Source organism: Chamaea fasciata, unplaced genomic scaffold, assembly GCF_029207755.1.
Source record: "Chamaea fasciata isolate MVZ Bird 193981 ecotype frontalis unplaced genomic scaffold, bChaFas1.0.hap1 SCAF_10, whole genome shotgun sequence".
Taxonomy (NCBI): Eukaryota; Metazoa; Chordata; class Aves; order Passeriformes; family Sylviidae; genus Chamaea; species Chamaea fasciata.
In genome coordinates, this window is record NW_027094095.1 from 18,519,476 (window position 1) to 18,544,826 (window position 25,351).

The window sequence follows — 25,351 nt, forward strand, 5'->3', positions numbered from 1 at the left end:
ATGTCTGCCAGAGCCCCATTCGCCTTCACTATGAGGGGGATCGTACTTGCACTAGTGCTCACCCTCGTAGGTAAGGCTACATATTCTTCCTTCGCCTTTCTTTTCCAAAATTTCCTTAAGTTCAGTGGCAGCATTTGGATCTAGGTTGGACATTACTTATCTGGTTTTCCTCTCTTTTTGTAGGTAGTCAGAAGTTTGACATCGGTAAGTAAATTTCCTTCTATAACTTTTTGTCAGTGAATTTGCTGTTATTTCTATCCATTAGAACATGCTTACAAGTATCGTGAAAATGGCTGTTCCTTCCCACAGACCCTGGATTCAGTAGCAGGAAGAGCTACCTCTACAGTTATGAAGGCTGGGTGTTGAATGGGCTTCAAGAGAAGAATTTAGCCAAAGCTGGCGTGCGCCTGAGCAGCAAACTCGAGATCAGTGGGCTGTCGGAGAACACCTACCTCCTCAAGGTACTGCATCTCCTAAATGTACAACAGAAAGCTAAAATCATGGTTGTAATTGCATCTGGCTGATCTGGGGTGTAGGAAAGCTGCAGGAAACACAATTTGAGACTTATTGCTGTAGGTATCAGAGAACCATCTGCGAGCTGTTGTTTCAGAGGTGACAAGTCACCTGTGTTTGTTGTGGAAGTTGTTTGTAGCAGGTGTTCCTCAAGACTTCATATTGGAAATACAATTGCTGGGAGGGTTGCTAGAAAATGGCAAACTAACTAAAGGCATTTAAGCCTGTTCTAAGATTTGATTCTAGTCTTAGCACCCGTTTCTAACTCCTGCGAGAAGCCACAACTACGTATGTAAAATCATTGTCATGAAGGCAACTGATGACATAGACTTAAAAAGTGGTAAAAGTTAAAGATAAAAAGTGATATGTGATAAAGGTATGATTAAAAATTGAAAATCATCAGAAAGGAGTATGTGATGTTTTTTAGTGTTTGAATAATGCATTAAAAGATCTGTGCATGTGAAATCATGCCTCTGCTGATGTCAGCAATGATAGGACCTGACTCAATTCAAAATAAGTATGCTTCAGAAATATACTTTTGTCCCTTTTAATTCAGGTACAAATCAGAGGTTCTTCTTTGAATGCTGAATTCAGTGACATCTCTCAACAGTTGTATTGAACTGTAGATCTTTCAAAACTGGGGGCTCTGGATTGCATTTCACACCATAGACTTTGTCCTGAAATTCTTGTATGGTGTGCAGCAACCTGTGCTCTGAGGCACCTAAGCTGCCAGTAACTTTGCCAAAGTTATTGAAATTGCTTCTTTTTTACATTGTATCTTAGTGTTTATAAATATATTATTCATTGTTAAAATATTTGGGTTGATTTAAATAACTAACAGACATGAAGCAAATATAGTAATTAGTTTAATAAAAAAAGGTTGCATAGGAATAAGTTAAAATGAAACATTCTAAAATTGCATTTTTTAAAATTTAGAATGATATAAGCTTTTAAAATGCTAAATCTAAAGCAAAATATTTATTTTAAGGCTGACAAAAAGGAAGCGTTTAATTTGATATGTTAACTGCTTCTGTAAGATAAAATAGTACTGTCAAACAGACAGGATTTGCACTGGTTTTACAATAGTGTAAGCAAAAGACAAAAGAATAAATTGCTCTATGATTTTCTAAGCCTACACCTGGGAGAAAAAAGTGGTTATATTAATTTATAGTGATTATATTAATTTCTTCAATCTGTTTGCATATTTAGTACCACAGTGATTTTATTCACCTAAGGATCTTTATTTCCTCCCAGATCCGCTCCCCACAGCTCGAGGAATACAATGGCATCTGGCCCAGGGACCCATTCACTCGATCTTCCAAAATCACCCAGATGGTTTCCTCATGCCTTACCCGGCCCTTCAAGTTTGAATACAGCAGTGGACGGGTTGGACACATTTATGGCCCAGAAAACTGCCCCGAAACTTGCATTAACATAGTGAGAGGAATACTGAACATGATACAGATAACCATTAAAAAGTCACAGAATGTGTATGAATTGCAAGAGGTGTGTTTCTTTCCATTCTAAAGCTATTTTGCTGAAAGGATGTGTTTATTCTCTTTAGCTGGTCTTCCTTTGAGTTTCTGTCTATTTGCATCTACTTTTGTATATTTGTAGTAAGGAAGAGGTGATTTTCATTCATTTAGAAGTAAATTTGTGCATGTGAGTTTGAGAAATTACCTGGGCTAAATTCTTTCTAAGACATCTGTCTTTAAGTCTTAACATGCAGTTCTTTGGAGAAAAAGAATTCTTATCCATTAATTTATTTTTATATAGCTTCCATTATACAGCTACTTGATCAAATTTATTTGCTAATTGTTTATATTAATAATTGATTACTTTTTAATTTTAAACTCCGTCTCCTGACCGAGTATTTCTCACATGCCTATTATTTAGTTCAGTAGGAATGATTGTATGTAATAGTAACAGATTCATTGAGAATCTTTTTTAAGTAAAACTTCTCACATAGTGAAATCGTGATCTAATTGGGAAGTCTCATTTTCTGTATTCATCTGCCAGGCTGGGATTGGAGGTGTTTGCCATACAAGGTATGTCATCCAGGAAGACAAGAAGAACAGCCGAGTCTCTGTTACGAAAACTGTAGACCAAAATAATTGCCAGGAAAAAGTGGTGAAGAGTCTTGGAATGGCATACATCTATCCCTGCCCTGTTGATGTGATGGTATGTGAGATGTGAAAAGATCTTCCTAAGTACAAGCATGGCCATTGTATTCCCATTCACTCTGTGGGTCTCCCTGTCCTCCTACAGAAGGAAAGGATCATCAAAGGGACTGCAGCTTTCTCCTACAAGCTGAAGCAGTCAGACAGTGGTACCCTGATCACAGAGGTGGCGTCTCAGCAGGTGTACCAGATCTCACCATTCAGTGAACCCACCGGAGTTGCTGTCACAGAAGCAAAGTAGGTGGGACATGGGCTTGCTTCACAAAGTGAGAATAGTAATAGATTCTATCAGTCCCCTTCACCCCCAACTGAAGTGAAATGAGAATTGAGCTCCTCAGCAGTTGAATGGAGATGTGTAATCACACTTAGAGTTTCCGCAGTCCTAAAAGTTCAGCAAACCATTTTTTATTTATACCCTGGGCAAACTGGTATTACAATTGCATGGAAGTAAAGGAGAAAAGCTGTTTTACTCACTTATGCCATAAGAATGCAACTTTACTGCTCTGTTTGTTCTGAAAAGAGGTTAATTTGTAGTGTCAGGAGGAAGATGGTGCGTGTAGAAATACGATCATTTGTTACACCAGGTCAGTAGCTCCAGTTCAGCAGAGAGCAATTTTGCTTCTCCTCAGAAACAATTTTGTTGTAGATAACTCCAATGCCATTTTGTGCTAGATAGAAGACTATTCATTAGCAAAAGGTTTTCTTTTCATAAGAAAATTTTTTACATAGTAAAACAGGTACCATCTCAGCATCACTGAACCAACAAAAAAACCAGGTACATGGGTGAAGACAGATCATGTCTTTCTCCTGTGACACTTGTCTCTTGACAGACAACAACTCACCTTGCTTGAGGTGAAGAGTGAGTGGGGGAGCTCCCCAGACATCTCCATGCAGAGCTACGGAGGCCTTCGATACCAGTTCCCAGCAGAACTGCCACAGATGTCAGTGCAGCTCATCAAGACAAAAAACCCAGAGCAACGGGTACTTTTTTTCCAAATTGCTTTCTTAATTAAAAAAAAAAAAGTGATACCGAATTCCAAAGAGTGTAATTATGCAAACCCTCTATCTTGTGTTTTGTAACAGATAATCGAAACACTGCAACACATAGTCCTGAATAACCAACAGGATTTCCATGATGATCTTCCATATCGATTCCTGGAGCTGGTCCAGCTCTGCCGCACAGCAAGCGCTGACACCCTTGAATCCATCTGGAGACAGTGTTCAGATAAACCCCGCTACAGGTATTTCATTGTACCAACCTGTAAGAAACTCTTCTGGTTTTGTGAGAACTGGGAGCTAAAATGAAGGATTTTTACAAAATCTATTTGCAGGCGCTGGCTGCTGAGTGCAGTTTCTGCGACAGGCACCACAGAATCACTCAAATTCCTTAAGAGCAGAATCCGCAGTGATGACCTTAGCTACCTTCAGACTCTTCTAAGTGTTCCCTTTGCTCTCCATTTAACAAAAGCTGATGAACACACCGTTCCAATAGCAGCAGTGAGTAAAGCCATCTTCTGAATCTTGCCTGTCTCACAATGGAAGAAATTATAATCAACAACCTGTGATTAAGTACATTGGAGGTTGGATTCTCCTCTTGTGTACACTCATTTTGTGGAAATGTTGACTCATGAATTTGTTTTGGCATAGCACTTACTAGAGGAGAGTTCTATGTCTTCATTTCTGTATATTGATGGAAAGCCCTTATAAGAGCTTCTGGGAATAATTCCCACTTTAGTTTGCTGGGATGCCTTCTACAGACAAAACTTTGTCCCTTTAATCTCTTACTTCTGAAAGAAATAGTGTTTGGGATGTTATGTCACTTGAGCAGCTCTTTCAATTGGAAACTAGTCCATGAAGTGAAAGTTGCTGCAGGAAAAGTATTAATGCAAACCAAATATGTTGACACAATAATGAACTATTTATTCTGAACAGGATTTTTCCCATCTCTAACCAATATTGTTAAACAGGAAAAGCAGAAACTATGTGAAAATGCATCATTAATATAATTGAGTTACATGTTTTTCTAGAGATATTCCATTTATACATTGATGTTTATCTATAATCTTAATGTTTTCAGTGTTGTGTTCAGTTGACAGAAGTCAAATGTTGCTATGTAGGCTTATACGTGTATAAAGTGTATTAGTGTGTGCATTAGTGGGGAATTAAGCTTCTAAGTAAAGCTTCCAAATACAATGTCTACAATCTACTTTAATTTGTTTGGATAAGAATAGTAATCATTCTGAAATTGATCCTTTCTAATAAGATCTGATGATTTTCCTGCTCTGAAAGCTTTGTGAAGCACTGTATTAAATGATGAATTAATTTTTTTTCTTCTTCACAGGATTTAGTGACAAGTTCTCGAATCCAGAAAAATCCTGTGCTTCAGCAACTTGCCAGCTTGGGATACAGTTCTGTGGTGAATAGATACTGTTCTCAGACCTCATCTTGTCCTAAAGAAGCTCTCCAGGTGGGCAGCTTTTTGCCAAGTTTTTTTTTTTTTAATAGTTTAGAAATACTCAATATATCAGCTTAATTCTTTTTAAGATACAGTATAAAAAGGGCAACTGAAAATACAAATGCATGTTTTGTAGGTTTTCTTCAGAACAAATGCATCAAATAATTTTATCAATGTAGTCATTTGTGTCATCATTGAAAACACAGTTTTCACATTGCAAGGGTAAAATCCTGAGAGAAACCAGCACTGAGTGATCTTATTAAAGCCAGTTGCTTTATTGTGGTAGGCTTCCAGTGGGTAAGGGGGACACTGCGGACAGTCTACACATTAGAGTGAGAAGATTGAACTGTGCTTTGTTTACAGCCCATCCATGACCTGGCAGATGAAGCAATCAGCAGGGGCCGTGAGGACAAAATGAAATTAGCTCTGAAGTGCATTGGCAATGTGGGAGAACCAGCCAGCATCAAGCGCATCCTGAAGTTCCTGCCCATATTTTCATCCAGTGCTCCTGATATCCCCATCCACATTCAGATTGATGCCATAATGGCCTTGAGAAAAATTGCTTGGAAGGACCGCAAAACAGTATGTGGGATCTGGCAGATTTTCTTTACTTAGTGAATTAGAGTATGTGCCATAAGCATAATGATTTTATGGTATCATGTGTGGATTCAGCTGATGGTTTTTTAAAAAAAGATTATTTTTAAGAACAGTACTATACAGTTTTACATTCAGCTGATGTTTTCTGCTAAGCTGTAATGATAATTAGTCAGTAGGAATCTTCCGGAAGGATATCAGCAGTGCTACTTTTATCATCTGTCGTAACCAACTAAGTCCTGTGCTAGTTATATGTGGTGGACACTTAGCCACCTAAAAGTCAGACATATAATTTAAATTGCCTCTGTAGTCAGGAGGAGAGACACTTTCTGTTAAACTCCTAGGCCAAATGTCGGCATTGCTTTGCATCTTTTAGACGCTTCCCTTGAGGCTGGATGAGACACCACTGACAACACTGGGGTTGCTGTCACAGAAATTGTAGGCAAGACTCCCACCCCTGAGATGGTTTAGGTATAGGACCTACATGAGAAACCGTTCACTCAGACTGTCTTTGGGAACTGCTGAACTCTTTTAAAACTGGTCTAACATAGTGAAGCGTGCTCACCATGTCAGTGGAGTTACTTCAATCAATGAATATGTCTTATTATCTACATCTTTTTCTTCCAAAGATGTTCACTGATATTTGAACATCAGTAATGCACAAAGCAATGCTGATGCTTTTTTGATTGTCAGAGGTTGACTCAGTACATCAATAGATGGACATTTATTTCAGGTTCAGTGGCTCCATGTTCCACCATGGCCCCTTCAGTTATATTAGTAAAGTTATATCAAACCCTGCAGTAAAAAAGATAAGGAAACCTTTCTGCAGGGATAATGATGCCCTCTCCCATACTTCCTGTGGGTTAGGTGTGGATCCAGTGTGCAAAACAGTATCAGTTATTGGTGATTCCAGACCCTGTTTTGTCTCTGCAGGTGCAGGGATATCTCATCCAGATCCTTGCTGAGGAGTCACTTTCCCCCGAAGTGCGGATGATGGCTTGTGCTGTTATCTTTGAGACAAGGCCTGCCCTCCCCTTAATAACAACCATTGCCAACGTGGCCATGAAGGAGAGCAATTTGCAAGTGGCCAGTTTTGTGTATTCCCACATGAAGGCTTTGTCCAAGAGCAGGTTGCCGTACACATACAACATGTGAGTAGAGACAGGAACAAAGCAGGTGCTCTTCCTCAAATAATGATCGTCTGCAAGTACTGACAACTGAAGTCAGTTTATTTACTGACAGGATGTAGCTTGTTTCTGGATGCTATTACCTTTCTCATTTTGTTTAGATCTTCAGCTTGCAATATTGCCCTCAAGCTGCTGGCCCCCAAACTGGACAGGCTGAGCTATCGTTACAGCAAGGTCATACGTATTGGTGGTTACTTTGGTGAGTGATTCAGTGGTCAGGAAACTTTCACTTCAGAAATCCATTCTTAAAATATTAAATCCTTTTGGAGAAATACACCAATTTTTTTTTCAGTGAGAAATTAAGTGTGAGACTCACATGTCTAGAGTAGCCATTAAATTATTTCTGCCTAAACAGTTAGATTTTATTTAATGATATTTCTTACAGTTAACAATGGAAAAAGCTGCAGAAATATGATCTTGAGTGATAAACAGAATGGTTAGAAAAAAGTTGTCTCTTGTTTACTTCTGCCATAGATAACTATAAAGTTGGTGCTACTGGAGATGTCTTTGTTATGAACAGCCCAGGAACGATGTTCCCATCAGCAATAATTTCCAAGCTGACAGCATATTCTGCAGGGTCTGTGGCTGATTTGGTGGAGGTAAATATTTACCTAAGTCAATAATGAATCAAATTAAAACTGAAACTGCTCACAAAGTTTCCTGTCTGTAAGGATGTCTCAGACTGCTCCTTCTCATGCTGTTTTGGTAGGCTGGAGTCCGTGTGGAAGGCCTCACAGATGTCGTCATGAAACGAAACATCCCATTTGCTGAATATTCCACATACAAAAAGATTAAGGAGATTGGAAAAGCTGTAGGTATTTTCAGTAATACAGCCTGTGGGTTATGTGAAGGGGCATTGGTGATGCTTTTCCCTCTGTCTAAGCCCTGTGTCGGGAGGTAAACTATTCTCCTAGGAGTCAGCTCAAGTATTTTTGTGAAGGAGAGATGTGCAGTGGGGACTGCAGGGGACATCTGCCATGGCTGCAATAGCTTCTGTCACTTGTTGCTGTGGCTCTGAGTCCTCCCCACCTCAGAGATGGTTGCAGGAGGAGCACAGGAGGGAAGAAAGTGGCAGGCATTGTAGAATGGTGTGTCACACTCTTGGCGGGCTTCCCACTCCCTCCCTTCATCTACCTCACCTAGTTTACAAGATTATGCCTTTGTCTTCAAGAGAAGATGGTTTTTTGCTGTGCTTTCAAACTGGGTTTAGTGGTACTAACAGCCCAGACCCTGTGAGTGAATGTTACTGTATTGGGATACCAAACATTTGTGGGCATCTCGATGGTGGAAGAAGGTCTGGATTAGTGCCATCAAGCTACTTACAAATGGAAATTTTACAAAGGAAAAGGGAAGCTTGGCCAGTGATGGATTTAATCACCTGGGTGAATTATCATTTGTGAAGTGCTGCATTAAGAAACTTGTTTCTTTATCTGTTCCCCAGCTGCTGGGATGGAAGGAGCTGCCAACAGAAACCGCCTTGATATCAGGTTACTTTAAACTCTTTGGCCAAGAGCTGGCCTACATCAACATCAATAAGGAGGTCATACAACAGGCTGTGAAGGTACCAGGGCCCCCTACTTGTCTTTGCAATGCTGGGCAGTGTTATACTCCCATACCCCAGCTCTTGGATGTGTGTTTTACTGCAGAGTGTTCTGGAGCCTGCAGACAGGAGCGCGGTGCTGAAGAGGCTGGCCGGGCAGCTGCGCAGCGGCATTGCAGCGCAGTGGACACAGCCCGTGTGGCTGGGAGAGCTGCGGTACATCGTCCCCACCTGCACTGGCCTGCCCCTGGAATACAGCTCCTACAGCACTGCTCTGGCCAGGGCTGAAGTCAGCGGTGAGCTGGGTACTGGGACAGCAGCTCTGTGAGCTCTGGGCAGGGCATGAGAGGGACAGGGGCTGAGGGAGGCTGGAGAAAGAAAGAAGTGGAGAGCCAGGAAGTTAGAAAAAGAACTAGTTTTTGTATTGGAGAGTGGGGCAGTGAAGATGTTTGAAGAGAAGCTGGATGCGCTGATTTGTGCATTGTCTTTGAATGGATTGACGACAGAAAAGGTGAGATGAGAACCTGGGAAACCAGAGAGAGAGGCCACAACATTCAAGGCCAAAACCCCAAGAGCTGCCTGGGGAGCTGATGCAGATATGGACAGAAGGGGGTGGCTGCCGAGAAGCGCGCACACAAACTAAGCAGGACTCAGTGTTGATTTAAAAAGAGAAGAAAATAAAAAACAGTCAAAAGAGAACTCTTAGTAACATTAAGAAGGCAGAAGAGAGGAGGGCCTGTGAAAAGAGACTGGAGCTCTCTTTTAGAAGAATAAATATGCAAGTGCTAATCCTCATCAAGAAGTTAATTCAGTGATCACACTGTGAGCTGTGCAGCAGACTTAAATTAGGCAAAACTGACTCTAGTATCTGCTGACACCACATAAAGAATGAAGGATGATGTACATGTGCTTGTGCTCTCCCACGTACCTACTCTTTGCTTTTCCTGGTTTTTCATTTGTTAGTTTGCTTTAGTGACATCTTTGCAGCTCTGGCCCTTCTGTGTGTCTTCTGTGGGGGTTTTTTTGGGGTTTTGTTAGTTGTTTTTGTTTGTTTGTTTGTTTGAATAACAACCCTGTAGCCAAATTGGGGAGATATGGATTGGATGGATGGTCTACAAAATGAGTGAAGGCTGTCTGGACTGCTGATCTCCAAGGGTAGTCAACAGCTGAAAATATAATTGGTGATATGTTACAAGAAATGTTCCTCTGCCATTGGCACTTGTTCATTGTCTTCTTTTAAAAATTGAACTTTGTAAAAGGAGGCACCCTCACTCTCAGGGTATCTGTGTCAATATTACCACTGAGTTGGTGGGAGCAGTTGCTGCACTGGCGGTCAGGCTGTCACTGACAGGCAGTTTAACAGGCTGGAGAGGGTGGCCCGACAGAAGTGTGATGAAATTTGACAAAGGCAATGCAAAGTCCTTCACCTGGAGTGGAGTAACCCATGCAAGTGTATAGGCTGTGCATCACCCTGGCAGAGAGCAGTGATGCAGGAAGGGCAAGACAACCTGGTACGATAAACCAGCAGTGTGCTCATGTGGGGATGAAGGCCAACTGTATCATGGGCTGAGAAGCAAGAGCAGAGCCAGTGTGACAATGATTTCCTTCTCTGTGTAGCACATTTGCAGCTGCGTCTGCGGTACACTATCTGGTTTTGGGTCCACAGTACAAGATGCTCACAGTTGATGTGAGGGAAGATTGGAGAGCAGAGGTTGCTTAACCTTGCTCTCTGCATTCACTCTGTCTTCTGACTCCCCATGTGTCTGAAATTTTAATGTTACACTAATTAGCAAACTTTCAATTTGGGTCAGGTCTTCATTTTCTTAGTATATTTTTATTTCAATTTTCAATATGTTGAATCAGAACCTTTGCCTACATAACAAGCTTCCTCTGTATTTCCAGTATTCTTTAGAATAAAAGGTCTCATGTACCACAAAGTCTGTCTTATTTTCCAGCCATATTTGTTGTATTAGCAAAAATACTGCCTTCTACTGAAAACAGCTTATGTTTGACCCCTTTCTTTCATTTTTACAATGTTTAAATATTGTTCTTGCGTTTGCAGTTGATGGAAAGATATCTCCCCCTTTAACTGGAGATTTTAGACCTTCGCAGTTGCTTGAATCCACTGTGCAGATTCGTTCTGACATAACACCCAGGTAGGGCAGGTTTCTCAGGCTTTACGTATGAAGGAGGTTTTTAAGGGAAGGCAGAACCCCTTGGGTACAAAGAGCAACTTTCTTACACCAGAATGCTGCACTCTGTTTCAGCTTATACGTACAGAAATTTGCAACAATGGGTGTCAACACAGAATACTTCCAACAAGCTGTGGAAATTCAAGGCAAGGTCCTGACAAGAGTGCCGATGAAGTTTGATGCCAAGATAGACATGAAGCTGAAAAATATTAAGATTGAAACAAATCCATGCCAAGAGGAAACGGAGATAGTGGTTGGAAGGTATGGTAGCATTACTTCAGAATATTTTGTGTTGCTGAAGCCTGACAAAGTTCGCTATTGACTGACCTCTCACCGAGGTCTCTAGATAGGCAGAGTGCCTCTTCAGTATGTAGCAGTACCTTTGGGATAAAGCATGAGGAAGAAATATATAGTGGCTAAAAATCAGAAGATACCCAAATTATTTAGCAGTGTAATTTTTATATTAAATTGTTTTTTGTTTTGTGTTCTTCTTATTTTTTATTATTTTATTGTCTTTTAAGGATTTTGATTTTTATGCATGAAGGAATATTTTTAATGCTTTGGAAATTTTATTTAAATCTATCCAGATTTTGGAAAACTTCCTGTAATATAAGAAAATTTTATTTGTCGTGAACTCTTTTTTGTTTTCAATAGTACTTATATTTCTTAATTCATATATAATCCCTGTATTCAAATATCTTACCTCTGTGCTGTTACATGATACTGACAAGGATGTATTTAATCCAAAGACAAGGGGTTGGAATAATTCACCATTTTTTGCACATATCTCAACAGACATAAGGCTTTTGCTGTATCAAGAAATTTAGGAGAACTAGGTGTTGAAAAGAGAACCTCAATTCTCCCAGGAGATGCTTCATCAGATATTGTGGAAGAACCTTTCAAACCATCAGATAGAACTTCCGGTGAAGATTTCACAAAGGTAACCTTTTTTTTTTTCTTTTTTTTTTTTCTTATATAGTAATATTTACCCTCTCCATAATGGATGTCTGTGGTTTTACTCCTGCCTATGGCACACTCCCAGTGGTATTCACATACTCATCTCTAATGCAGCAAGAAGCTGACAGCACGTCAAGGAAAGATGCCTATAGCTCTCAAGAGGATCTTCGCCACATCACGGGAAGAAAAACTCATAAACGAGACATTTGCGTCAAGCTGCATCATCTTGGCTGTCAGCTCTGCTTTTCCAGAAGGTCACGAGATGCCAGTTTCCTGAAAAATACGTACTTGCACAGACTAATCGGAGAGCACGAAGCTAAAATAGTCTTGATCCCAGGTAAAATACTGAGCATCTTAGTCTTGTCAGTGCTATTTGAAGCAATATAACTTTCTAATGCGTGCAATTGGTGTGTAGTTGAAACAGATGCTGATATTGACAAAATCCAGCTGGAGATTCAGGCAGGATCCAGAGCAGCTTCCAAAATAATTCATGAAGTAAAGTCAGAGTCTGAGGAAGAGGGTGAATCATCTCTGTATGACAACATTCAAGCTAAACTGAAGAAGATTCTAGGCATTGAAAATGTGTTCAAGGCAAGTGACTTTCAATATGGCATTTTCCCCTAAATGAGGGCAAGAATTTGAAGTTCAGTGTGGAAAGCAGGCATGACAAAGAAAGGATGGGGCTGTTTTGAAAGGTGCCAGTGCCCCATGCTGAGGTATTGCTCCTATGGAGTGCATCCAGCAAGGTGGTCTGGGCTGGGCTGGATTTCAGCTGGACAGAATGGATATGAGGGAATTCTGCAGCTTCTGCAGTGAGTGAGGCAGGGAGATGGTTTTTCCTTGAAAAGCTGGTGTGAGAACCCAGCTTTGTTTGGCACCCACAGAAGTTTTACTTTGAAAAACAGGACCAGATATATTCTTTCTTTTGCATCTCTCGGACTGTGTTTGCAGATTGCAAATAAAACTCGACACCAGAAGAAGCAACCTTCAAAGAAAGAAAACACTGTGCTCACAGAGCTTGGGACAGACCCTGATATAAAACATCCTTCCAGCTCATCTTCTGCCTCCTCCGCTGTCTCTTCTTCCTCGTCATCTGCTGTTTCTCCCCGTCATAAAGAGGCTGGTGGTGAAGATGAGAATGATCAAGAGCAAGCAAAAAACAAAGAAACAAGCAGCAAGAGCAGCAGCAATAGTGGCAGAAGCAGCAAGAGTAGCAGCAGTGGCAGAAGTAGCAAGAGTAGCAGCAGCAGCAGCAGAAGTAGCGAGAGCAGTAGTAGCAGTAGCAGCAGCAGTAGCAAAAGTAGTAGCAGCAGCAGCAGTAGCAAAAGTAGTAGCAGCAGCAGCAGTAGCAAAAGTAGTAGCAGCAGCAGCAGTAGCAAAAGTAGTAGCAGTAGCAGCAGAAGTAGCAAGAGCAGTAGCAGCAGCAGTGACAGAAGCAGCAAGAGCAGCAGCAGTAGCAGCAGTGACAAAAGTAGCAAGAGCAGTAGCAGCAGCAGTAGCAGCAGTGACAAAAGTAGCAAGAGCAGTAGCAGCAGTGACAGAAGTAGCAAAAGCAGCAGCAGCAGCTCTAGCAAAAGCAGCAGTAGCAGCAGTAGGAGCAGCAGCAGCAGGAAGTCATCAAGTCGTCATCATCATCATAGCCATGGGCATCACTCAAGGTATGCGAATGACAGCAGCAGCAGCAGCAGTGAGTCACTGAGCCACCATAGCCACAAACACCACTCAGGACATCAGGAAGGCGGCAGCAGCAGCAGCAGCAGTGCATATTCCAGAATATGGGTAGGTTTGTCAGTAAATCAACTGATGCTACTAATGTTTATGAATCACGCTTCTGATGGTGGCTGGCCTTGCAGCACAAAACAGGACATTAGGAGTTGACTAGTAAATTGTAGCAACATAAAATTAAAAAATGTATTCTACAAACACACCTGCAATCGTTGGCACAGATGTCTACTTAATCTCAAAAGTTTCCGCAAGTTTGTTGAAAATTTTGTTACTGTCAGGACATGGGGGTTTTTTGACATTTTATTGTCCATAAACGTTGCATATTTCTGTCTTAATTTTGTGATTGAAACATTAGTGCTTTATATAAACTACTTCATCTTGCATTATGTGCTTGTGACCAAGCATACAGAACTACGTATAAATGATAATTAGTAAATTTCTTATTTAATTCCCAGTTCTTAGATTTTCATATAATTGCAGCATTTCTTTTCCTCTGAGACTTCTAATCGTCTTGTTTTTGTCATTTTCAAAGAAAGCTCATGAGATTTATCAGTACCGCTTTAAATCAGCGCATAGACAAGAGGTGAGTTTTTCTTTCCTCAGTAAAAGAAGAATGGAATCTTTAAAGGCAACTTGTTATCTTTGTTAAGGAAAAGTACTGATAACATTAGAACTGTGGTGGTTCTTCTGGGATGGGTAAAGACAGAGAGCTGTGCTCCCTTTTGTGCTGTGTGTATGAAGCCACTTGTGGCTCTGCAAAGGAGATGCAAAGCCTCTTCCAAAGCAATGAAAAAGACTGGATCTGCACACTTTGGGGGAACCATCATAAGTTTGGTTCATTTGATTGGCTTTGACCACCTGGTTTCTTGGGTTGAAATCACTGCAGGTACACAATGAGGATAATGATGTGGACAAATGTGGGAGGATATCTTATTTTGTAGTATTTTGGTTGAGCAGATTCTTACTAGGGCATGATCCAGCCAGAGCAGTGTACTTTATACTAGTGGTTCCTCAAACAGCAATGTTACAGGAGTGTCTGTTTACTCAGATGCTCCCTTCCCTTCAGTTGGTCCATTCAGTTTATCTTCCAGTTCATCAGGCCTGTGCAGAATTTCTGGTCTTTCATACTGAAGTGAGACTCTGATTAAATTTAATTTGCTCTCGTCCACTGTTTTTTCATATAGGGAATTCTCATCTAGATATGGTCTTTATGGATCTTTATGTTGAAGAGTCAGTTGCATTTGGGGGAACAAGATTTTTCAGAGTCAGATCCTATGTACTAAGCACAACAAAGCCTATTACGAGTCACTGAGCTGCTCAGCCTTGGGACACACCAACTCCAAGTGCCATGAGAGACACTATTGTTCAGCACTGCCTCATGCAATTTCTTCAAGCATGCTTTAAAGTTAAAGTTACTCTCTTAAGCCTGTTGTGGTTTGATTGGGGTTTTTTTGTTGTTGGTTTTTTTTTTTAATTGCAGTTCCCTAAAGAAAAGCTCGCAGATGACCAAATCAGCAGCTCACATTCTTCTGCCAGATCCAGTCGTGCCTCATCTCGAGCTTCATGGGTTAGTTGCATAATTTTTGGGGGGTTTTGACAGCTTGGAATGATGTCAGGGTGGCTGTGCACTGACAGTAATTGTATATAATAATAATTAAAATAATAATAATGGCAAGGGAGAAATCTCTCGGGTCTCAGGTATCAGTCAAGACATGCACCGTAGCTACTACATGCACTTTCCTCAGCAGTGAAGAATCTTCTCACTTGCATCACAACCCTTCCCTCATGGAAATCCCACCCGACAGATGCTTGTGGAGACTCATTTTGTGAGCTCTGCAGCCTGGAGGGAGTTGAGGTGCTGCCGTGCCAGTGTGAGGACACTGTTGGTGGCAGCCGAGGCTTGCAGCAGGCTCGGCAAAAGGCATGTTCCAGAGGGGACATGGGGCACCTGGCTCCTCACCACCACCCAGGCAGATGTGAGCAGGCTTGAGAATGATGGAGTGAAGATATTCAAGGTCATAATGCACTTAAGGCTGTTCTCCAAGGGAAGGGGTTCTTGATGTTGAAGAAGATGTCTTGGATTATATTCTGTGCTGGGTTGCTGGGCAAACGCAAAAGCTGACTGCCCCAGAGGACTCACAGCTGAAGTGCGAGGAAAAAGCCAACACAAGACCCAGAGAGATAAACAAGAGGAGAAGAGCTGGAGGATGCTATTGCTGTGGGAATGAGTGACACATGCAACTGACAGCTGATGTTGTTCAAACTGAACCACTTCCTTTTATTCACAGGATGGATAGTAACAATGAAGCCCAAATCATATAGCCATTACTGTATTTTAATTATATGAATATTTCCATGGTATCAGCTATAGCTCAGGAAATGGCACAAGTTTTGGCTCATAAAAACACAAATAAAATCCATCTGGCCTGCAGAGGCACGTGCACATTAAAGACATATGCATGAGGTTTTATAGGCATGTATATATATGTGATACATATGCTGGTATATATTTGTGGTTCAGTTGTTTATTTTTCATTTATCCATCTAGATCTTGCATCTAAAATGTTCCATGGTAACTCTTCTATTATTATATGCTTTGCATACTTTCTCCCCCTTCTTCGCAGCCAAAGTTTTTGGGAGACGTTAAAACACCAGTATTAGCTGTTTTTCTGCATGGTATCCGTGATGGCAAGAAGATAGGAGGCCTCCAGCTTGTGGCATATGCTGATATTGACTCCATCAGGCCCCGGGTGCAGGTATTTGTGTCAAACCTCACAGATTCAAGCAAGTGGAAGCTCTGTGCTGATGCTTCAGTCCTCAATGCTCACAAGGCAGCGGTAAGGCTCAAAACTAGCTTGTACAGCTCTACATGCATCCCAGGAAAACTGTGCTACAAGCATTAAAAACTGGACCATTGTCCCTCCATTACAGGCCTACCTGAAATGGGGACGTAATTGCCAGGACTACAAGGTTTCATCTGAGCTGGTAACTGGGCAGTTTGCTGCCCACCCTGCTGTTCAAGTGAAACTGCAGTGGCCTAAAGTTCCTTCCAGTGTCAAATCCATAGCAGAATGGTGAGAATTGAGTCTTTAGTGACACTTGTTAACAATACTGGTCAACTGGGAAAAATCAGCATCCACACATGAGGTTCTGGTGGCTTAAGTACTGGCTGATATTTTATTCTCTAATCTGTCCTTTGGACATGAAAGCTGAGTGGGATTACATCTTATTTTAATGTACAGTAACTCTTTATATATGCCATAATTACTGAAAACTGAGGAACAGATCTTTTCTTTCACTGAACACTTGAACAGTAGCGCGGAGAGTGGGTGTGAGGACATAACCAGGGATCCTGAAGACTATTATGCTACTTAGACACAGGTGTGAGACAATCTAGTTGGGATGTGTGCAGCCTTTTTTTCCCTCCATCTCACTAAATCCTTCTGATTTGACCTTTTGAAGGTTTTACAAGTTTGTCCCCGGGGCTGCATTTATGCTGGGATTCTCTGAAAAAACAGACAAGAATCCTTCTCGACAAGCCAGGGTGATCGTGGCTCTAACTTCTCCAAGGACATGTGATGTTGTTATCAAGCTTCCTGATGTAATTATGGAATATTTCTATAACTCTTCTTTTTTTTTTTCCTAGTAGAAAAGTGTGATTCTTTAATTACAGTGGGTCAATTCTGAGAGAGAAAAAATAAGCTAGCATCAGTTTGGGTGAAAATGATGAAAATTACTTTTATATATTCCCACCATTGTAATATTTCATAGAAGGATGTCTATATAGTGATTTTTTTCATAGTGAGATGTGAGTACTCATAATAACATGAGTTTCCATCTGTAGTATCTCCATAAGTGTTCACCTCATCACCCTTGAAAGGGAGTAATTCATTCTCTCCCAAATAATACCTGAATGACTTCTCTCACACCATGAGAGAAAACTGAGCGAAAGCAAAAACCTCATGGACAGTGAGTCAGATGAGTTATGCTCACGTTAAGTCTTTGCAATGAAAAGAGAACAAATAGGAAAAAATTCCTACCTGTTTGCTGGCACAGGTGCATTTTGAATGTTCTTTTGAATTCCTTTTCAGGTTACCCTCTATGAAAAAGCCATGAGGCTTCCCCTGTCACTTCCTGTAGGTCCAAGGATATTAGCTTCAGAGCTGCAGCCTCCCATCTGGAATGTCTTTGCTGAAGCCCCTTCTGCAGTGCTTGAGAATTTGAAAGGTCAGTGTTTAATTAGGTTCAGAAGCATGAAAACATCAGTCTCACAATTTACTTAGACACCTTCTAAATTTTTCTGGCATTGTTTATCTCCAGTTAATTAGGAAACGTCCTGTAATAATGTGAGAACGATTCAACTGAGAGAAAACATTGTGCATGTAGTACAGAAATCATCAGCATTTCAGGGATTAAGATATCAATTATCTGAATTGATAACATTTAAAATTTATGGCAATTACTTTTTGTTAGATAGAAGAACACATTTTATATGCCTTTTAAAGAATTTATGGGTGCTTAGTAGCCAAAAGTCCCTGTAAACCATATGAAAATATCACATAGTGAAAACAATACAAAGCTAAAATAATATGGCACTAAAAATAAACCACACCATTTGACGGCTTTCTCTCATGGAAAAGAAAAAACTCACTGGCATTTTTTTTTAACCAGCTCAATGCTCAGTTTCCTACAACAAGATCACAACCTTTAATGAAGTTCGGTTTAACTACACAATGCCAGCAAACTGCTACCACATCTTGGCTCAGGATTGCAGCTCTGACCTTAAGTTCCTGGTGATGATGAAGAATGCAGAAGAAGCTGTGAACCTGAAAGCAATCAACATCAAGGTTGCCAATCAGTAAGTAACTTCTGCCAGATGTGGGAGCCTGAGGGACCTCACTGTCCACATTTAGCATGAGAGGATCTCCAATCTGAGCTTTCCTGCAATGGTTAGCAGCCCATGGGGTTTCAGCACTTCCCTTATTTATTTTTCATGCATATTGAATGTGATGCTCATGCTCTTATCCTGCATCCTGGGTGACAAGAATACCCCTGATGTCATTTAAGCTTTTGAAATGAGCTAGTGCTCTGACCAGTGATATTTAGTGAGCAGGAGAATGCCTCTGCCACTGTAAGTGTATGAATGTGGCACGGGCGGTGTGTGAACACTCTTGTCCTTGACAGTGAAGTCGACATGCGCCCTGCGAAGGGACGGGTGAAGCTGCTGGTGGATGGGGCTGAGAGCCCGACAAATGTTTCATTCACCTCTGCTGGTAAGTGATGCTGCATATGCTGTTTAATATTCACATATGTTTTAGGAGAAAGAAGGAAAGAGAAGGAATCCGTGAAGGACATTTGATCAGTTTGTATTCAATAAGTTTTTCTTTGGTTTTAAGGTAATATTTAAGAATGTATATTTTACTCATTTGCAGAGGGACATTCAGAAAAATGAATTTTGAGTATGAACATCTTGAATTAATTATATCTTGTCTAAATAAGCAAGATATAATTAACATGAAGATCCCTCCTTTTTGTACATCGTTGCAGGTCCTACTGTAGTTCCAAATTTGAAAACTGTTTTGGCTACGCCACCAAATTTTGCTTGATTGAAAACTTTTTGAAGTAGAGCTTTTCTAAAATCCACTACACGTGACTTGTATATTGATGTTTTTCCGGATTTGATTTGTAGGTATAAATTTGGCTTGCATTCTGCCAGGGTTAGGTATGGAGAACTGGTGAAACAACCTGCTTGATTCTCACAAAACAGGAATAGTTTATTTCTGTGAAAGGTACAGGATGGCCTTGTTTCATCCTGTGCTGTGTAGTCAGGGGCTATATACAGTGTGGATGTTCTGAGGGAAGAACTTCAATATATGAATTGGGCTAAATTTTGCTGAAATTGGGTTAGCATGTACTAGTGCTGAGCTCTGTCCTATTTGATATGTACTTGGGAAGTGATAATTGTGCTAGAAATGGCTCCAGTGACAGTCATGGTGTTCCTCATATTTCCGTATTCCAATACAGTGTACTCAGAGCCTTGTTGATCTGCACAACTACAGAGATACTGTAGACAGCTCAGTAATAATTTCTAGACATAAATGTGATTACGTTAATAACCCAAAGAAAAATTAGTAAGTCTGTGATCATTAACATTGTCTTCCAGCCTTTTGCAAACACCCATTTTCTATGTGTGCACATTTCTACATTGCTTTGTTCTGTATTTTTTGTTTCTTAAAAAGGGTAACCAAGGAATTTTGAAGAAAAGAACATTTTAGGAGCACAACAGTTGCTTTTTTCCTCCTCTTAAAGAAGCTAGCTTTGGTCTGGTTTTGTTTTGGTTTGTTTTTTTCTTCTAGGTGCTTCTCTGTGGATCCACAGTGAAAATCAAGGGCTTGTACTTCATGCCCCAGCCTATGGCATTGACAAAGTGTTCTTTGATGGATACACATTCAGGGTATCATTCTTTCTCTTCATAAGATTGAGTGTTAAGAAATTTCCATAGGATTCCCTGAAATCTCTGTATATGAGGGCAAGGGTGTACAGTGGCAAAGGCAAGTGTGTGCAGGGCCCAAAAAAACAAAAGGCAAGATGATGCTACAGGATTGCACAGTCCTGCTCTTTATTTCTGGGTGTGAGAAATGAGAATCTTTGATCAACAAAAGTACTCTGTTCTTGCAGTACAGGTGTGTGTTGGGAGGTGGGTCTGTGAGTGTACACACACTGAGTCAGCAGTGCCTTTGCAAGACAAATGAGTTTTCAGCTCCTGAGCACTGTTCTTACAACTGTTTAATTCTTCAAAACAGCAAAAATGCAGCCATTCTTTTTACATAAATGGGTGGTGTAAAGTCTGCACTAAAATTAATATGAAGCTGGAGCGTAAGAGGTCAGTAAACTGTTCCATGTCTTTCTCTTGTAGTATCAAAACAACCACCAGAAAAAAGCTTCAGCATATTAATAGTCTAGAGCATGAATAACGTAACATCCTAGACTGGCACAATATGTTATAAAGATTGTAGCAGTTAGAGATTTTGCAGCCCCACAGGAGTTTGGCACCTGACTGTCTGACCCTTTTGAATTTTTATGAAAGAGATTTTAAATGTTTGTGCATTAACTTACACTGGGACCTGCATAGCAAAAATGTGCTCCACAGGTTTTGGTTTTTTTTTAACCTGAAACACTTCTTGCTTCTTTTTCCTCCAAGATCCAAGTTGCTTTATGGATGGCAGGGAAAATGTGTGGACTGTGTGGAAAATATGATGGAGAATGTGAACAGGAATATCGGATGCCCAATGGATATGTAGCTAAAGATGCAGTGAGCTTTGGACATTCTTGGATTTTGGAAGAAAAGCCTTGTAGAGGAGGTATGCAAGCTCTAATAAATGTACTATAATATTACTGCAGTTATTCAGAAAATGTATAATCTGTTTGGAAAATTTTAAATCTGTATCTATTTTGGAAATAAAAAGCACATTAGAAGATTAATAATTAAGTTTTAAAATTACATACAGGTTGAGAAAGAAATGAGAAATCACAGATTAAACAAGCCAAAAAATACAACTTAGTTGAAGTTCAAAAAATAAGATGAATCAAAATCTTTGTTTCAGTTCTGAAATATTTTAGAAGAGGATCAGAAAGAGGATAAAATTCACACAGAATGCTTTGATTTAAGCACAACTGCATTTTCTGGATCTGTTTTCAGTGGTTGGCCCATCAAAAAATCAGATGGGGATTAGTAGTTATTACCATGGCTGACCTCCTGGTTATTTGAACCAGTGCAACCTGTCAAACAAAGCATTCAAGTACATGAGCAGTTCCAGGAACTTAATTACATGGTTAAAATAAAAAAGTTGCATTTTAAATCTTTCAGTAGATTAGGATCTTATGGTGTGCTGGTGCTCTCAGCTGAGGTTATGATGCAACATCACACCACAGGGCTTGAGAACAGGCACGTTGCATCTGTAGAGACTTGCCCTGTGGGAAGGACATCCTCAGTCCCTGGAGATGGCTTGTATATGTCTTGCTCAGCATTAGCTGCTATTCTTCCATGATTTTGTCACAAATTCTGGGCAAACTTGCTTTAGATGGATATGGAATCCACCTGCACATCCACAATAATATTCCCGTGGCTGGTAGTGACGCATTCCATTTCCATTTAATGTACAGTGGAAGCTGCTGAAATTTGAAGACATAAAACTTATAGTTAGGAATAAATTGTGGCCTTTTTAGCTTCTCACTCGTAACTGCTTGTCCTAGGAATCCAAAATGAGATCGATATTACTTGTTGGCAGCAATGACTGTTGCTGTCTCTCTGCACCAGTTCTGTGTTTGAATGACATTGGTGATAATGCAATTCTTTAGTGATTAAATATATTTGGTCAGAAATCTCCCCTTTAGTTCCACTGTGAATATTCAACATTTTAGGATGTGGTTTGACAGCTATTCAGTAAGCCAGTTTACCTTGAAAAATGCCTATTAGAAAGTACTATGTTTCTATATTCTGATCTAGAAGTAGACGGTTGCATTTGAAATGAGCTTTCCAGGGTTCCATACCTCACAGGCTGACTTGAAAGGTTTATCAGTCAGTAAAGCTGCTTCATTTATGATCAAAACACAGTTTTCACAGTGGGAAGTTGTTTGCAGATTGGCAGTGTTGGCAGCTGGGTCCTTGTGGGCAGGTCTGGAGCTTTAGGGTGTGAGCACACGATGTGAGGTGTCCCCTGGCTGTTGCAGGCTGCAAGCTGCGGCGCTCCTTTGTGAAGCTGGAGAAGTCGGTCCAGGTGGCTGGCGTTGAGTCCAAGTGCTACTCCACGGAGCCCGTGCTCCGCTGCAACAAGGGCTGCTCTGCCACCAGGACTGCCCCTGTCACCGTGGGCTTCCACTGTCTCCCCGCTGGTGAGTGTACAGAAATCCTACTGAAGAGGAGCTGAGCAAAAGTGTAAATAGATTGTGACTCGGTTCAGTTATTCCACTTGAAAATTATGAATAATGTAACGTAGCCATAGGTAGGTATGGACTTACTGCCCTATTGACTGAAGGCCTTTCCCTGTTTTATTAATCGGCAAACATTCCTTCAGTGAGGGAGTTGATTTTCTATTGTACATTTACTTGCTTTCATTGTATTGGAATTTAAAATCTAAACTGAATTCTCCTTCATGGTGCTTAGGGCTAACAAGGTAAGGGCAGGGCAATAGCACACTCAACGTTGTGATTCAGCTGAAAGGTGGTGTACTGCAGCCTGTGGAGACTGAGCCATATATGACCAAGAGCAGCACCCCAAAACAGGGATCCTTACCTTGTATTTTTTATATATTGCTGCCTTTGAATGTGGTCCTACTTCACTGAGCTGTTTTAGTTACAACAAGGACAGGTGTGTACAGGATTCTTGCACACACCGATATAGGAGGATTTATTTTCTATATGTGTATTGTAGATTATATGACATTAGATAAAGTAGATACAGATTATATAGAGCATAGAACTGTATCTATTTCCCAAGTTTTTTTCTTAAAGATCATACTACCCTTTCCTTAATGTATCATTAATAAAATTCTTCATGGAAGTAGTAGCTTTTAAGGTAGAACTGGCTTATTAATGAAGTGGGTTTCCCGGAACATCTCTGTGTGACTTAGACAAATAGAATTATGTAAATCCATGAGGAACAGTCAAGCCTGCTGTAATTAATGACTAGTGCATGGTAAATGCTGTGCCTTGCAGAACTACTTGTGAAGTAAACTGTTTAATTTTCATTTCTGGTTCCCCATCAGATTCAGCTACCAGCCTGACAGACAAGCAGACGAAGTTTGACCAGAAGTCAGAGGATATGCAGGACACTGTTGATGCCCACACGGCATGTTCTTGTGAGGCTGAGGACTGCAGCCCATGAAGCTGTACATTTGCAGCATAGGAGAAAACAAATACTTTCACGTTTTTATTGTGTGGTGTAAAAAAACCTTGTCTTAAGGAATAGTAGAGATACTAAATTAAGTACTTGAGGATGTGTGGAATCTTCCCAAGTAATTTAAAGTATTAAACTTTATTGCTGTAGAAACTGTTATGATTGTCCATAAATATCTGATTTCATAATAAATCCATGCATGGAAAAAATTGTGAAGACTGCCTTATTTTGCTGTTGGTGGAAAGATGAGGTCTGCATAGGCTCTCCTTATCCCCCATTTCATAGACTTCTTGAGTTTGTGGCCATCTTCTGTGCACCAGGGTTACACTGGGAATCGGGTTGGGCAGCTGAGGTACTACTACTCTTGTTTGTTCCTCCAATGCTTCCTTCCCTGGTGCTGGAAGTAGTTCCTACCTGCAGTAGGAACTGATCGCCTTGATGGGATGCTGCACCCTCTGCAGCAACCACACAGCTGTGCTTGGTGCTTGGCCAGAGCTCTGTGATGGGCCAGTGCTGCTGTAGGGAGCAGCAGGCTCAGGGACTGAGCCTGAGTCTCATGTCCCTGGGCAAGGCTGCTCTGAGGGAGCCAAGAGCATATTTAGTTTCTGGTACACCACATGCAGAAGCTACAGTAAATTGGTGCCTTTGAGCAGGACCGGGCAGGGTTACTCAAGCACACCACCTGCCAAAGGCTCTGAAGCTGAGCCAGACCTCTGCACTGTGGGTGAGATGCCCCAACCTCTGTGCCCAGCAAGAGTCACCACTGCAACCACCAACAGGTGGGCTCTGCCTCCTGCCCCCTGCCACAGGTCTGGGTGGGCATGGTTAGGGGTGAGCTCATCTGCCCTGAGCACTGGAGCCCAAAGGATTCCAGCAGACCTGGAAGGTGTTTTCTGCTTGCCTTATGGCTGTTTGCAGGCTAAGGATGCACACTGGGTGAACAGGATTTTGAAAATACTTGAGAACATTCTGTAAAAAATGTGTTGTTTTGCTCTCTCCAGCAGCTTTTGTACCTTCAATGGATGCACATACCTGAGTTTTCTTGTTTGGATAGCTGTTCTATAGTTCAGAAAGGTAAAGTCCTCAGTACCAAAAGAAATATGTTTGAAAGGTCTAAATATACTGTTCTAGGCAGTTTAAATGCTGCCATGGTAACCTGCAGTGTGGAATGATGGGGAGCTGGCAGCAGCAGTAAAGCCATGAGCTGGTGGGTTTGCTGCTTGCCTGGAACTCACACGGAGCAGGGATGGAAACTACAGACTTTTCAGGTAACCTCAGGCTGAATCCTGCAGAATCCAGGGCTTCTATGTGGCCCCTGTGGGCAATGCTGGCACAAACTTCCAGCTCCATCTGGGACAGCCCTTGGGGTTCTTCTCTTCCCAGTGTGCCAAGGCTGGAGCCTGGTTTTGGGGGGATTGTTTTCCACAAGCCTCAGCAGCATTCAGGTGTGATGAGCCCCAGCAGTACCTCCTGGCAAGAGAACCTGGGTGAGCATCAGCCAAGCACCAAGGCAGCCAGAGAACCTGAGGGACTGCAGGGTATGTGGGCTGTAGGTGTCCAGCTCATGAGGGCCCGTGGAGAACCCTCAGTCAGCATCTGTTCCTCTCCCTCACTGCCATTGTGGAGGGAGCGGAGCACAGCTCAAGGGAAATGCTGTCCAGGACAGGTCCTGGGCTCAGCAAAACTATCACCCTCACAATTTTCTTAGTTTTGGGGGCTTTCTCCTCTCTCCTATAAATTCAGGTTTTGTCTTTCTGAGTAATGCTAGTGTAAAAGGGCAGTGAGTATATGGGGGCAAAGGCTGGGAGTTGAAATTTTTCTTGAGGTACTGAAGAAGTGACCTAGAAAAGGAGAGGTTTCAGTTTTATAAAGAGACAAAGCCCTTGCCAGGAGGTTTAGGTGACCCTTGAAGCAGAAGAACAGATGTTCCTGTGGCAGCAGCACGGCTGGGATGACCAGGGTTGCAGCATCTGCTGCCCAAAGGGAGGAATGGGATGTGATGAGGACAAGATTCTGCAGCCCCCGGCTGTAGTGCTGGTGGTTTTGGGGAGACCCTGCCCTTGCAGCTAGATGCAGCCTGCACAGCTCCCAGTGAGGACTTTTATTTGGAGGA

The 25,351-nt window shown here is 41.4% G+C and overlaps 1 protein-coding gene and 1 long non-coding RNA gene across 2 annotated transcripts; one reads left to right on the top strand and one right to left on the bottom strand.

Moving 5' to 3' along the window:
• On the top strand, window positions 1-23,427 carry LOC136294937 (vitellogenin-2-like). The gene is made up of 37 exons (XM_066193118.1): window positions 1-70; window positions 184-204; window positions 310-461; window positions 1,768-2,019; window positions 2,533-2,694; window positions 2,782-2,930; window positions 3,524-3,674; window positions 3,777-3,934; window positions 4,025-4,190; window positions 5,035-5,160; window positions 5,512-5,730; window positions 6,676-6,893; window positions 7,031-7,128; window positions 7,404-7,528; window positions 7,639-7,740; window positions 8,371-8,490; window positions 8,576-8,765; window positions 10,532-10,625; window positions 10,737-10,922; window positions 11,457-11,601; window positions 11,733-11,955; window positions 12,034-12,209; window positions 12,570-13,020; window positions 13,094-13,101; window positions 13,140-13,397; window positions 13,876-13,926; window positions 14,824-14,910; window positions 15,968-16,180; window positions 16,275-16,417; window positions 16,806-16,944; window positions 17,435-17,570; window positions 18,015-18,201; window positions 18,528-18,616; window positions 19,700-19,797; window positions 20,545-20,704; window positions 22,074-22,235; window positions 23,108-23,427. The coding sequence occupies exons 1-37, from the start codon at window positions 1-3 to the stop codon at window positions 23,224-23,226; spliced, it is 5,604 nt and encodes a 1,867-aa protein (XP_066049215.1). The 3' UTR covers window positions 23,227-23,427.
• LOC136294629 (uncharacterized) lies at window positions 15,658-18,105 on the bottom strand. Its single transcript, XR_010722463.1, has 3 exons — window positions 18,049-18,105; window positions 17,384-17,554; window positions 15,658-17,026 (listed from the first exon to the last, which is right to left on the bottom strand). It is a non-coding gene; the product is annotated as an uncharacterized lncRNA (long non-coding RNA).
• Window positions 23,428-25,351: the final 1,924 nt, after the last annotated feature.

Excerpts from the sequence above, each read along its gene's own strand:
- LOC136294937 (XM_066193118.1), top strand. The coding sequence starts at position 1 with ATGTCTGCCAGAGCCCCATTCGCCTTCACTATGAGGGGGATCGTACTT. Across the intron at positions 3,935-4,024 it reads TCAGATAAACCCCGCTACAG|GCGCTGGCTGCTGAGTGCAG; the intron begins GTATTTCATTGT and ends ATCTATTTGCAG. Across the intron at positions 4,191-5,034 it reads ACACCGTTCCAATAGCAGCA|GATTTAGTGACAAGTTCTCG; the intron begins GTGAGTAAAGCC and ends TCTTCTTCACAG.